The 15,226-nt window shown below is 34.8% G+C and overlaps 1 protein-coding gene across 1 annotated transcript in view; it reads right to left on the bottom strand.

Moving 5' to 3' along the window:
* Positions 1-15,226, bottom strand: part of LOC108576100 (laminin subunit beta-1) — a 36,195-nt gene that overhangs the window by 15,230 nt on the left and 5,739 nt on the right. Inside the window, 4 exon segments of the mRNA XM_017939026.1 lie at positions 10,765-10,898; positions 12,247-12,561; positions 13,463-13,563; positions 14,776-14,910. Coding sequence (XP_017794515.1) covers positions 10,765-10,898; positions 12,247-12,561; positions 13,463-13,563; positions 14,776-14,910 — 685 coding nt within the window.

Here is a 15,226-nt window from a genome sequence, read left to right on the forward strand (position 1 = left end):
GAAATTTAGAAAATTTCTTTAAACTTTTATGGCGAAAATATTTTTTTCGAATCCTGTAAATTTTGGTATACTATACTTGTGTGTCAGTCATAAATCGTTTCGGTATCTGCAGTTCACTATTTCCTTTGAGGCTCGATGAATCATCGAGATTATCTACACCGTCTTACAATTTTATTTTCAATGAAGTTTCTATGCTACGACAATTTTAATATTAATACAGATTGCAAATTTCATTCAAAAAAATCGTACTCGCGAAAAATTTGCGAAATTCCGGTAAATCTGAAACACGGTTAACGCTCGAATTAATCGACTAATTAATTCAAGCAATAAACAAGCGCACGATTTATCTGTGCGGTGCATCGAGGATCGTAATGTTTGCTGTGCGCGTTTCGAATCGCCAATGAAAAACATTTTCTATTCAGGCGAACTGTGTTAAACTATCGCTGAATTTTTATAAACGAACGTGCAGATTCTTGCCCGTTAACTTATTTTTATCCTCACGTGTGAAAAATTCCAGTCAATAAATTCCAGTTTTACAAACGTTTTATCGCGCCCATAGTTCAATGACCAAATAAAACCGACGCTTTCGTAGATCTAGAACGTCTGATAAATTGCAAGTTCTTCGCGTTGAAAAAAGTCACAGAAAAACTACTGATAAACGCTAATATATACATATAATACGTGTCCTGTTTTCGAAAAGTACTTCGAACAAAAACACAAAAAAGTGTATCCATATTTTTAAACGATACAATTGAATTACTTTCAACAGATTATTTCAGCAACAAATGTAAAAAAATATACGTATTATCTTGGTCGTTTTTATCTTACGGCTACTTTCATAACTGACTCTTTAATTCTATTAAATTTTTACCCTCTAAGAGATTAACACGGTCAATTTCTCACCCGTACAATAACCATAGTCCAAAAACCTAACATTTACAATAGCTTAGTCGCTATTTTCACACAATTCATCGTTACAAAACTGCATCTAACACTAAACGTCAAATTCCCCCATGCAACACTTCGCCAAATGTCAACGAACAATACCTTCTTTTCGACAGTAAAATCTCTACGTGCATCATGTCTAAACAAACTACAGATACGGTGTGTATATACACACACGCACATACACACATCCTCACGCGCGCTAACACAAACCACATATACCGACGAGCCTTTCATCGGGTTATTCCCTGATTAAACAGAGAAAGAATTGTTTCTTTCGTGCATGAAGTTTTCAACAGGTAACAATGACAACGTCGTGCAGCAACGTGGTAGAAAAATGAAAACGGCCTACGTATACCGCGAGAAACGTCTTACCTAACTCAGCATATCTCCCTCGAGAGAATGTCTCGTTGCACGATCTGGCAGACGTCTCGATAAATCCGCTAGGTAGATCGATCGACACGTGAAAACCGATCGATTCGATGACGAATCCAGGACACACTCGACACACCGACTGCCGAACACGAGATGAGGAATGAAACGGGAGGCAACGCTGTGGACGCCTGGTAACGCGTCTCTCTCGCGCTGTTTCTCTGTTAAGGAAAACCTCCGACAGAGACCAGTGCCGTACGTAGAATGAGGTTCCTTTCTTGCGAGGCTGGGACGAGGGTGCTGACACTGGCCGAGGGGCAAAGCGAGGTTCTTAAGGACGCCAGAGTGGGGGAATAGATGCGGGGGCGGCAGGCATGCAAAGGTTTCGAGGACTAACCGTTTGTGATTTTATTAGCGAAGGCTCGTTTCGTCCGTTTTCGTTCGTTCGATGAACTAACGGGAGAAGTTTCAACGAGATTGATGAATGAAACCGATCGAGTTTTGCCTGTGAATATTAGTATTTTGGTTTTTCGAGTATGTACTGAAATTTTGAATGATGGATATTTTGAAAATTTGCTACGCATTTGTTGTTACTTCGAGAGGTTTGGAAAGGAGATATATTAAATGTAGAGTAATTATTTTGTACTGGATATTAAAAGATTTCTGGAGTATTTTAATTTTGAACTCTGTATCGCTGATGTAGAGTATATATTTGTATTATAATCTTTGAAATACTTCATTTATTTCAGGTTATTACTTTAACGTGTTTAAAGTGCTCCGCGTTGCTTGCAAATTCTTTGTACGTAATAACATCGATTTTTGGAAGGCTTAATGAAGGCATGAATGTGTAGTATTATATAGGATACAATGAACCATTGTCTGCAAATTTAATACTTCGCATAATCTATTCCTTGTCACTCAGGCAGCGCATAAACTTTTTTTATTTTTGCAATATTAAATATTTAGTTTGACTATTAATAAGTTCGAGAATGTTACTGTTGTTTCAAAAATCAAGCGCCAAATTAAATGTTCATCGTTTTCTTTTTTTAATGGTTTAGTAATATTTTTTAGTAGAATAAAAATTATAGTGTGACAGTAATAATATAGTGATTGTATTAATTTTATAATAATATACATTGTTCGTGTTATGGAATATGTTTTGTATAAAGGATATTTTCTGTGACATTCACGAGCCAGCCGGCGTACCGTAATGTCCATTACGTCAACCAGTTGGTTGCAGTTAACACGTGCAGCACACTTGTGTACATTTTCCTTTACTTCTCTTCACTATGGTTTATAGCCAGCATGTCAAACTGTTGAGACTGACCAGTGCCTCGATCGTTGATCATAATCGAAGGTCCTTTCTTTAGTAGCAATTCAATATTGTTGTTTGAAAAATTAAACATTACTTTTTGAATTTGTATAAAAGTTGCAGCGCCTAGAATTTCACAAAAATAATATTACAAGAATTTGAGAAATTGCTTGCATCGGCTTGTTAATAATTCAGCAACTTTTTGATTCTTTTAGAAAACAAAAATTTATTTATTCTTCAAAGCAGAAAATGGTTAAAAAAAAAAAATTCTAATAAGATAAATGAGCAGTTTACTTATAATAAATTGTACACTTCAATATTTCAGTTTGTAAAAAATTATACAGAAAATAGTAATTTTAGTTTTATTTTTGGAAAAAATTTTTTTTTACTTAAACTGCATCTATGGAAAAGGAGAATGTAATGTAACATCGTTATATCCTTTCGATTTGTTGTACTTCAGGATACCAACTAATTTTTTTTTAATATCAAATGAATTTAAAATAGAACAAAAGTGCAATGCCCTTAACAACAGAAAAGCAATAATGAATTGGAACTCGTACACGCGAAATGTGACGAGGGAATGTGATCATCGAAAAGGAAGGAAGAAACGCGTGGGTAGTTTTATCGCTAAAACGTATCCCGGTTATGATAGTAGCGTACCAGTGCCTTTTCATTCTTACTTTTTCTCTTTTAAACACATCTTTGTCATTTCACTTCTTGTAGCGAATTAGGCGACAGAAAACTAACGATTAATACTACAATAATCAATGCTAATAAATACATTTGAATGAGTATTTCTAGAATTTTTTTAATTTTTATAGATTTACTACCATGCTGCCATAACACGAAACATTTATGAAATGTAAAAATAATACTTTCTTTCTAAAAATTAGATTGTTGATTTCATAAACGTTTATTTAAATAAAACCTGAAATTAATGCCACTATTGTACAAGTTTTCATTGCTTTGGACACAAAAGTATTTATTTTACAAAATGAAACAAATTTGTATTTATTTAGTATATACTTATAATAATTTATTGAACAATGTACAATGTATACAATCTTAAAATTTGTAATTTAAAAAACATATAAAATAATATACATATATTTTAGCATCAAGCATAATTCTTGCCAAGGTCAATGTAACCTTCTGTGGTTAAATCATCCTTTTTTATATCTAACAGAGTCACTAGATTTTCTAGTTTTTATTTCTAAGCTCAGCATCTTTTTCATCAATTAAAACTACCTAAAATAACATTAATGGTATATTATTTTTGGACTGGTAATGCATTATAGTATAACATTTACAACATTACAAACCTCTAATTTCGGCAAATATCTTGAATTTTCAAATGTACATGTGTTTAATCAATCTTGTATAAGTTTCTAACTTTTCTTAGAACACCTACACATGTACTGATTCAAATATTTCTCTAACAAATTCTCAGTAGTAAGCAAACATACACTATACACATTTAATTGGCATTAAAATTTATAAACTTATTTTATGATTTAATAACATAATAAAAGGAAAAGGAATGGGTAAAAGACTTAAAAGAGGTATAACTTTTTATTTATGCATTAAACTGTTGTATAATAAAAATTTTATTTTAAGAGTAACATTATTTTATTAACGCATAAATATTTTATTAATTACAGTTGGAATAATAACAAATAATATTTTAATATTGACCAGTTCCTCAGAAGTACTACCGTAAAAAAATTTGTCTAGTGTGGAAACAGAATAGTATATTTAATATAGCATATTCATCTGCCATCTATTGACTTTTGTTGGAAGTATAAGATCATGTAGATGCTAGTAGAAAAATTTACGTTTTGTTGGCAACTGTCAGAAAACTGTTTTATAATAGTCAACATCTATTGATTGATTTGTGTGATGGAATGCTTCGTGAATTATTTGCCTAGATTGCATTTTTAATATTACGCAGAAAAAATATGGCAGTATCAAATCTGGGAGACACGATGTCCATAAACTACGTGACATTGTCTAATGTTTGACAAATTCTTTTAACATGACAATAGTTATTGAAACTGTGTGAGCTATTGCTTCGTGTTGTTGCAATTAATCAAATATAATTCCTACTATGACTTAGAAAGTTGTACACTAGAGTGCGTTACAGACCACATCAGACATTTTATCCCTAGAATATTCAAATAAGTTTATTAAGCATAAAAACAGAGTTTTGAATAGGGCACAATAAGACGATAAAATATCGCATGAAAATAAAACAAGTTATAGAAATAAAAAAGTAAAAAATTCAATGATCACAAAAGCAGTACAATTATCATTATCAATTTAATATATAATAGATGATGTTATTCTTATATTAAATACAATGTAATATACAATGTGCTTGAAAATGATTTTGCTCTAACAGAGATGTCATTAATGCAATCTTTTACATTTGCTAATAATCCTTATCATTTTTTTTTCTTTTAGTTTAAATCAGCGCATTAATTTCCTTTAAAGTCAAGAATTACAAATACATATTATTGGGTGTTATTTAAAAATTTGTTTATAGCATCGTAGCTTTAAAAAACTAGCAATCAATGGTAGCATAGTACGCATAAGTTAATTGTATTTCTATATTCTATAATAGATTTCTTCATGTTTTTGACTAAAATTTTATTTTACTTAAACCGCGAAAGTAATCATATTAATGTTCTTAATTTTTAATCGAAAGACGTAATGAACCGCTAGTACGTACTAACGAAAATAAATATTATATTAAGGAAAGCAAGATCTCCATGAATCGGTTACGAAGAAATGTATATTCCATAAAATTTCTTGTCTTTTGAAACTTTTTTAAAAACTAATATTTATTTAATCAAAAATGCAATTTATAATTATAAATTACTCTTGGAAATTGAAAATCTTCGAAAACATTCGAAGTGGTCTAATTACATAATTAAATATTATTTCATTCAATTGTTCACACTTATCGAAAAACAAAAGGTGAACGTATCTATCGATTAATTGATCATCGATCAATTGAAAAAAAAAAGATGGAAGTATATTTACCTTCGGCCGTAACCAATTCACATTTCTCTGATCACACTAAAATTCCATTCTGTGCTCGACTTATGATACATAAATACATACATACATATACATACAGCGACGTAAGAGAAAATTGATTCACAAATGCGGTGTCGTTTACCGCTGAACATTTAGTTAAATCGCGTTCGCCTCGCTTATCGTGTTAAATGGCATTCGACAACCGCATAATCTTATTCCGTTCCCTTTTTCCTTTCACAGTTGTTCGATCGATCCCTCGTACATTATTTTCTCTTAAGTATAGGGCAGGGGTGCCCATTTGCGCGTCACCTTTTTAGCTCTTTGAGGTAGCCGCGTTTCAGTGAAAGATAAAAGAAAGGACAAATGCACTTCGACTCCTTGAAAAATCTGTGACACTGACACTTAAAGAGGCACGCGATTTTCAGCAAGTGGAGCATTTTCACAGACTATTTTTAACGCCAACTGACTGGTAAATTTGTTGGAGTGGAATTTAACGAACTATTAGTAGAAACTGTCAATTAGATAGAAGAAATATAATTCAAAGTATCGTGGAATTTAAATGATACAATTGATATCATAATATTACAATAAATGTAGTTTAAAAGAAGTAAAGGAAAAATGCTCGACACTATCTTGTACAAAGCAAATCAGAAAATCGCATTGCTGTGTAACAATCGTTATATTTTATTATTTACACTTTTTAAAATTTCATTTCACCTGCATGAAATTTATTTTAAGTAGAATCACTTTTTCACATATAATTCTTTATACATAAACCAAGAATGTTGTGAATCATTCTAGAGTCACTAATTTTAACAGCATTTTTACATATACGTACTATCAGTCATAAGTTCGATACTGTGTTCCTTAAAGAGTTACTTTAACTTCACGCGCAATTTTATTCGTTTTTTAAGAAAAGAAATTATTTTTCTATTATGGTTAAAACAGCCACTTTTAGTTTTGCAATTTCTTACACTACTCTACACATTTTTTTAGCATTTCTAACCTCACTCTCTTACTTATTATTTACACCTCTTACAGTGCACTGTTAATTATATTTCTTTTTATCACTTGAAATATTAATTAAGTCAAATTAAAGTATACACTTTACTACATGCAGACAAATGGCAGTTACTTGTCACTTTAAAGACAGCTGCTTATTAACTATATTTCAAAATATTACACTGAAAGAGGTGGTAAATCAGAATCGCTCACGAAGTTGCTCTACTGGTAAATTAATTCTACATTACCAATTACACGATATTAAATAATCTTGTGAAAGATATATTGAAAAACTTTACCTATAAACGGTATTAATTAAATCTCTACTCTATGCAATACCTGCAAATTGAATAAAAAGTTAAAAGGTAATTACAAAAATATCACGTATAACTGGAAAATATTGCAATGATAATAGAACTGGTAAATGAGAATTAAACTTATGACCCATAGTATAGATAAGTATCATTCGAAGTTCAAGTAGAACGGTGTAGAATGGATAAAAATTGAAAGAAAAGTTTGGGCACCCCTTTGTATGAAATACCAAAAAACGAAGACAAGTATGGCGGTTTCATTCATAGATGCCATTGATCGTTCGGCCGGATTCGCAAATATATAATCTTTTACTAGTTTTCTAAAACGAAACGAGTGCCTACTATATTTATTTGCTGTACAAGTGTGTTCCGTTTCACGCACCATGTTATTCGAAAGCCCTCGAATTAGAGGAACATCTAAGCTTCGAGTCGAGTCAAGAGTGAAAAGTTGTGGAAAGAACTGTTTTAAATTGAACGTATCAAATATACTTAAAATTTCGAATACTTAAAAGTTTATTCAGAATAAATTTTATCTGCTGTGATTGAACAATCAAATAAAATATATCGTAAAAATTGTTATAATTTACTTGTAATTGTTCACAATGTCGATAAAACAGAGATTTAGTTTAGCAACATCTACGAAAATTACTTCATAAGTGTGCTTCTTTAATGATATCTATAATTTTATTACAATCGTACGATATCGTCTTTATTTCACTTATGTTGTATTAAAATATGTCGTTAAGCAAAATTAAATTAAAGGTAAATTAAAATATTCTAATTACTTCAAACCATAAAAAATAAAAAATTTATTTACCACTCACTCAACTAGAGTCGACTGAACTCAACTCAATTCGAATTTTCGAGAGTTTTCACTTCTGTTCGAAGCTTTTAATTCCAATTCATTTGGCCTTTATATTTTCTTCGACATTCTTTATATACTTCTCTAACGCACCATTATCCTTCGTTCTTTTTTTAAAACCGTGTGACTATGTTACACGTAGTTTCTCTCTTTCGTTCGTTAATTTATTCATTATTCCGATGAAAATTTTCGTATTCCAAATTATTCGGAATTTCGCTAAAAAAAATTCGCGAGCTTAGCATTTTATAATTCATAACAACCTTAGTTTTTTTCTTTTCTTCTTTTTTCAGTTTGTTTTTCATTGAAAGTTCAGGAAGAACACGTACCTTCTAATATCTTCTTCGCAATTACTTTAATGTACGCAGTAATCATTCTTTATAAATGATCTCGAAAGCGAAAAGTCTCGGAAGTATTACAGCGAGATGATCAAGCTCATTCTGGAACAAGTGTTCGGTATCGAAACAATTTTAATTCTAAAGTCGCGGGGTATCCCGCGGGAGCGATCGTACGAGTAATCATTCCACTCTGATCAATATAATCGTGAATGATCGAAAAAAATAAAATTGCGAGCAGAAAGCACTACTCGTAACAATCTTGTATTTAACAATACATGTTTACTGTTCATTCTCTAGTTAGTTTAATCGAGTTTACGTTAACAATTAAATGATTTACCAATCATTAGTAATTACTTTAGCAATATTTTCTCTTCTTCCGTCTTTTTTTTTTTTATCACCAATGAGTTAGTTGCTTACAACAAAACACATTATTCCTTAGTAGTAGTATAATTATAAATTGAAAACAATTTAACAGTAGACTTTCAATTTCTTTTTAATCCGCCCTCTCGGCATTTGACAGTTTTCCTCTTTAAAGAAACGCGAAACAATCATTAAGTTACTTGTTAACACCCTTTCGCTGCAGCAGATTTTAATATGTAACTCGCGTGGCAGACGGTAGATGTTCAATCGCTTTTATTTCGGCATTTTAAACTTTTTTAAAAATTAAAAATTTAATTTTAAAAAAATTTTTTAATTTATCGTTTTTATTAAATTAAGGTGGAAGTGCGCAAAGGGTAAAAATTAAGGATTAAATTAACGTGAAAATGTGCCAAAAGTCGCCAAGGTCACAGCGCGAGAAAATATTCGCAACGCCTATAGGCGCCAAGGTCACAGCACTAGAAAATATTCGCAACGCCTATAGACTCCAAGGTCACAGCGCGAAAAAATATTCAAAGCGCCTATAGGGTCCAAAGTCATAGCGCGAGAAAATTTTCGAAACGCCTATAGGCGTCAAGGTCACAGCGCGAGAAAATATTCGCAATGCCTATAGACTCCAAGGTCACAGCGCGAAAAATTTTCAAAACGCCTATAGGAATCAAGGTCACAGCGCGAAAAATTTTCAAAACGCCTATAGGCATCAAAGTCACAGAGCGAGAAAATATTCGCAACGCCTATAGGCGTCAAGGTCACAGCGCGAGAAAATATTCGCAATGCCTACAGACTCCAAAGTCACAGCGCAAGAAAATATTCAAAACGCCAGTAGGCGACAAGGTCACAGTGCAAAAAAATTTTCAAAGCGCCTAGGTCACAGCGCGAGAAAATTTTCAAAGCGCCTATAGACGTCAACAGCAGTGAAAGGGTTAAAGGGATCTCAAACGATGCATTGGAACAGTTCAATAATCCACTTATCATGCTCGAATAACAACGGCTATTCTCCGTTGCAGTCGTACAACTTTTACTGCTCGTTCAGATGCATCGATTGACGATAAACTGCTCAATTTACCTTCCTTTTCTGGTCTGCCTCGGTCCGTTCGTTCGTGATCGAGGAGATAGAATATAGCGCATTAATTGTTCACTCTGAAAGAATGTAACTAATGATTGCTTATTTTTTCGTATCTTTTTTTCTGCCGATATTCCTTCCTTTGTAGTTACCATTTTTATTGCGAACATATTACAGTTCACTCGCAATCTCAAAGTGACGATTTTATTAAGCAACGTTTCTTCGTTAAGTAGAATGGAGTGGTAATAATGGTGCAAAGTGAGAAGAAAACGATTTTTCAGGAAACAATGATTGGCAAAGGAAAGAAGGAAGCGTGAAGTTTATTCGAGCACGCGTGCATTTAACCCCTTAACGCTGATGCCCGTGTTTAATCAATAAGTGCAGTTTTTTAAAATTATTTTCTTCTAATTTCCATATTGCGTTCTCCTTTCTATTATGGCAAAAACGTAAATCACAGCATTAAAAGAACAAAAGAAAATTCATCAGTTTTGGTAGATCGAGATGAGAAAAATGTGAGTGTCAAGGGGTTAAGTGAAAGTGTACTTCCCTACTTTAATTCACCTGAGATTATTCGAAATTTCAGTAATTTTTCTAATTTTCTCATATCCCCTACAATTACAATATTTTTTTCTCTTTTCTTCTTATTTACACTTACTTACTAACACTTTATAGCATCGAATCGAAAACACGGTTTCTCTACTATCCAAATCGCCTTCAGCAATATTTCCCCCTCTTCGTGTGAAAAGAAACATTTTACACGCTTGAAAATCCAAATTTCCTACTTCACCTCTATTCATCTCTAATAACATTGAAAGCAAGAATCATTTTCCTTTCGTTTGCACCAAGATCCTCATCAACCCTGCACACAACTGGCACCCCATTTTCCCCACAACTCTTCCTTCAATTACAACAACTTCGCTAAAAAGGATAATCTTGTCGACGTAATGTTACGAATGAACTTTCACAAACATTCATTTCATCCTCATCCCTGGACATCGCAGCTGTACCTAACAACAGTGTCATTTCTCCCGTCATCCTTCAAACGATATCTCTTCTTCTTCTTCTTCCATCGTTCGCGTTCTCGTTTCTTCGAGCTCGTTACCATCGACGTTTCCACGACCGTTTAAATGTACTCGGCAAACATTATCCAGTATGTTACGTTTAACACGGCGAATAAGAAAGGGAAGAAGACCCGTGAGACACGATCGATGTTCAGAGCACGCATCCGCGCCCTCTGGGCGGGTGTAGGGCCTGGCGGTGGACCAGCTGACGATTTCTGCGATCGGCCGGATAACAACATAGCGTTCTCCTGCGTGACAACGATCACAACTTGAACCGCCGGCTGTGCAGACAACGCTTCTGTGCCTCGGAGAGTTTGGAGAGATGAACGCGTGGTCGATGATGAGACGCATCGATTTTCGAACCGCTTATTTGCGGGGACTTCCATTCGTTCGGATAATATTTTCTCAGGCGACGACGTCGGAAGTCTCGAGTTTGCTTTGTCGGATGATATATTATGCTTGTAATAGTGATGGAACCGTATTAGAACCTATCAGAACTATTTTCACAGATTAACCCTTTGAGTGCTTACTATAACGTGGTGAAAAAGTGGAAACTTTTTTTGTGACTTAAATTACTCCTGAATAATGTGCAAGTATTGTTTTATTTTTTCTTATCTAATTTTTAATAATTTGAAGGAATTACGAATGCACTCATTTTTTCATTTTTACGATGTTATGTCCTATCTGAATCTCTTGCAAAGTAAAGTTTAACCCTAGTGCGGTCTCCGGGTCTTTTTTGACCCATCCTCTTCTTATTTTTTTAAATAATTTTTGCTGTTATCAAGTTTATGTTTAGCTAATTACACATTAAAAGTTTATTGTCTAAGCGTGCTGGTAAGAAAGAATTGTTACGCATAAGGTCTTCGGGTCTTTTTTGACCCGGACTAAACACTAAACACTCAAAGGGTTGAATACTGCCAGACCATAAAAAATCATGGTTTGCAAAATTCAGAGAAGGAAACTTCCATCTCAAGACAATCATTGAAATAAAAACACTGAAGATTCCAATCACAAACAAACCTAATCTAACCAAATTTTTTCTAAGAAGAGACTACTGTTAATACGTTGACTGCCACGTTGGTCAAGTGTCTCAAATAATTAAAATAATATGAATATCGTCAACTAAAAATTTCGAACATCACAGCTACCTAGACATTATTTTGAATTTAAAAAAAAAATAAAGCATAATATAGGGTAATTTCGAGAGAGACGAACCAGGCAAGTGTTTCCTACATTATCCGCCAGATATGGAACAAAAAGCACCGAGAGCCACGCTCGATCGCTTTCCGTAAAACAAATGTAAAACAAAAGAATACTGACGCGTTCCACACATGGCGGAAAATGTAGGAAATACTTGTCTGGTCCATCTCTCCCGGAATTACCCTAACATTGTGTTTAGAATAACAAAAATTTTCTTCTGTCTCCCTGAGCAAAACATGTAAATCTGTCGAGGCAGTGAACGTGTTGAACATTCGATTTTCCTCTTCGAATAAATCTCTCACTCCCTTTCTCCGAGGCACAGAAGCTGTCTGTGAGTCATTCAGATCTTCATCCAGGCGTTACCTTAGTGGCGATGTCGAAGATCTTGTCGAGCTTCGCTGCATCGGTGCCGCTGGAAGATGGCGGCGGAGGTGGAGCGGCCGGTTTCGGTGGCGTATCTGAATCACCTAGAACGATGTTCACCAGGCAATACTCCATCAACGCCATGAACACGAAGACCGTGCAAACCGACATGAACGCGTCCACGGCCTTTAAATACGAAACGGGAGGTAAAGACGCTTGACTTTTCGCGTGTTGCGTCGATAGGGTTAGCAATGAAGTTACGCCCAGTGTCACTCTGGCTGGCGCAGCTTCCGGTTTTATCCAAAAGGAGACCCACTGTGCAGAACGAAAGGTATTTTTGAATTTTAAAAATGCATACTTGAAAAAGAAGTGCTATCGGCAACTATTATTACTAAATACTCCGTTTGACCCAATTGTTGATAACGTAAATAACTTTTTATGCTACGTAATTTGCGCAGGAATAAAAAGTAAGTCAAATTTTTTATATCTTTATAAATTGCACTTAGTATCAGCATTAAGATTTGTATAAATAAAAATTGAAATTTACGTTAGGGTCAAATTAATTCGTTTAATACGATCCAACGATTTAATAACAAAGACAGCAAGTAGTATTTCGTAAAAAGAATCAGATGGAACTATTGGTACAAAAGAAACGACGACGATATACAGGGTGAGCCACGTAAAACACGCCAACTAATTATCTTACTAATCAACTAATTTTTATAAATAATTTAAACTGTTTCAAAGTGCGAGTAAGATGGAAGAAAAATTTTTTTAACGAAAGTAATGGCAAAAAATGAAGTTTCTCGTTCCATTAAAAATTTTAGAGTTCAAGGTCGTTTGAAGGTCATATTATTAGGAATGTTTATTGAGCTTGAAAAAAAAAGAGGAAAAAATGACATTTATGGAAAAAATGTCAAAAAATGAAAAGAAGTTTCACGTTTGATTAAAAGTTTTGATGTCCAAAGTCATTTCAAGGTGATATTATTATGTCTACTACAACACATATACATTCGTGTGAAGAAACATAGGTGACCTTGAAAAAAGGAATAGAAAGAATGGCATACTTAAAAAAAAATTTGTCTTCCATCTTCTTCACCCTTTGATACCATTTAAATTGGGTTACCACCGTAGCTGTAGAGAAGCTAACTAGGTGGCCCGTTTCACACGTCCCACCCGGTACATTTATTTTCACATTCTACGCTCACAGACTTACCGACATGATAACAATCAGACAAGTAGGAACATAAGTATGAAACAAGTAGTAGCCAAGCCTACGTTTCAGGACGAATACTACCTCGAGGCAAGTGAAGTTACCTGAACAACGAGAAATTTCTATCAATTATTCATTCACATCCATCGTCCTCTTCCATCTCCACTTTAACTTCGCAAATTTTCCCAACTATCACGTCTCTACTCGGTCCAATCTTTAAATCTCCCAACAGCGTGTGAATATCGATCTTTACACGAACGCAGATTGCACAGGGGAGAGTAGAGGAATTACGAACAAATTGAAACAAAAAAATTGAAGAAAACAAAATATTACAAAGTTAACAACTTTTTTCATCGTTCACATACAAACACGTGTTATCTGTTCAGATATTTTCATACCGAACTTTAACAAAATTTCAAAATAAAACCAATTTTTAATAGAAAAACCAAACCGTTGCTGTTCGTGATTTCCTAACTGTCTACTTATTATTTACAAAAGTCTCACAAATAGCCTCTAGATGTGCTCTGTCCATCGCTGCACTTTTCCTGCGCCCAGTCGCAGCAATAGTAACGCATAATTCGTTAGCATTGAACGTCAGTATTAAGGTAATTAGGGGGAGTTCCCCTAGCGCCGGCCGCTTAAGGTTCTTCTTAAATAAATCTCTCTACCTGTGCACACGCGACTGAAACGCGTAGAAAACTTATTTTTATTCCTTTTGTCTCCTCTAAGGGATACGCAGAATAACGGCTCGGTAGCGTTTCAATTACTGCAGATATAACTAATGTCCGATATTAGGTGCCGTCCGGCGTTAAGGGAACTCCCCCTACACATGCAGAAGCTACACTTTACTTTCTTCAAAAATTCAGTCGAAGACGAGGAAAAATCTTCCATAGTTTTCACCTCGATCGGTGTCAATTGTTTTGCATCGGTGACCTAGCATCGCATTCTGCAAGAGCGATCATACGGCAAAAGGAGGAATTGCTCATACTTTTCTAACACCGTATACACGCGAATTCGCAATTACCCCACGCTCGTGTTTCCTCGTCTCTCCCCTATTCAGAAGCCAGTTCTATTATTTTTACACGTTCTCACAAAGCCACGTTGAATGAACATTTCCAAACGCAACCTGGAGGATTACGCTTCCGCCACTGAAAACGGGAATTATCACTTCCCGAACGTTTTCTCATCCTCCCTCTCGTTTCCCGGCCCGTCCTCGGAACTGATTAATTAGACACGAGAGAAAACCCGGTTTCTTCCCCGGCTTTCGCTCTATCCGACGGAGACAAAACGTCGTGTCGACGTGGAACATCACTTACCAGTAGAATAGACTTGCGTGCAATCGGCCGTGTAATTCTTAACCAGTTGCAACTGCGGTAGCTCGATATTCTCGTCGACAACGAGTGGCACGTCAGGATCCCACTGGAAGATCATTTCATCCGTCGTGTGCGACACTGTTGACCGAGTTGTTTTGTCCTTGTGAAATCGTACGGCATTCAGGCGAACAAAACTAAAGGAATGAATATTCATGCGGATCTACGGTTTCCGTTTTCGAACCCCAACGTGTGCTGTTTGATCTCCTTTCATGCGGCAACTCTCGCGATCGCTGCTAATACCCCGCTGTTTTTTTACGAAGAGCACGGCTGTCTTTGTATAGCTTTTTCTGCTTCTTTCTTTTACCAGCGACACTACACCAAGCTTTTCAGCGAAACGATCATTGGTGCTTTGACGATGCGAGGTGCGATTGTGTGTGTGTGTGTGTGTGAAGGA

This window comes from Habropoda laboriosa, unplaced genomic scaffold (assembly GCF_001263275.1).
Source record: "Habropoda laboriosa isolate 0110345459 unplaced genomic scaffold, ASM126327v1 scaffold36, whole genome shotgun sequence".
NCBI classification, from domain to species: domain Eukaryota; kingdom Metazoa; phylum Arthropoda; class Insecta; order Hymenoptera; family Apidae; genus Habropoda; species Habropoda laboriosa.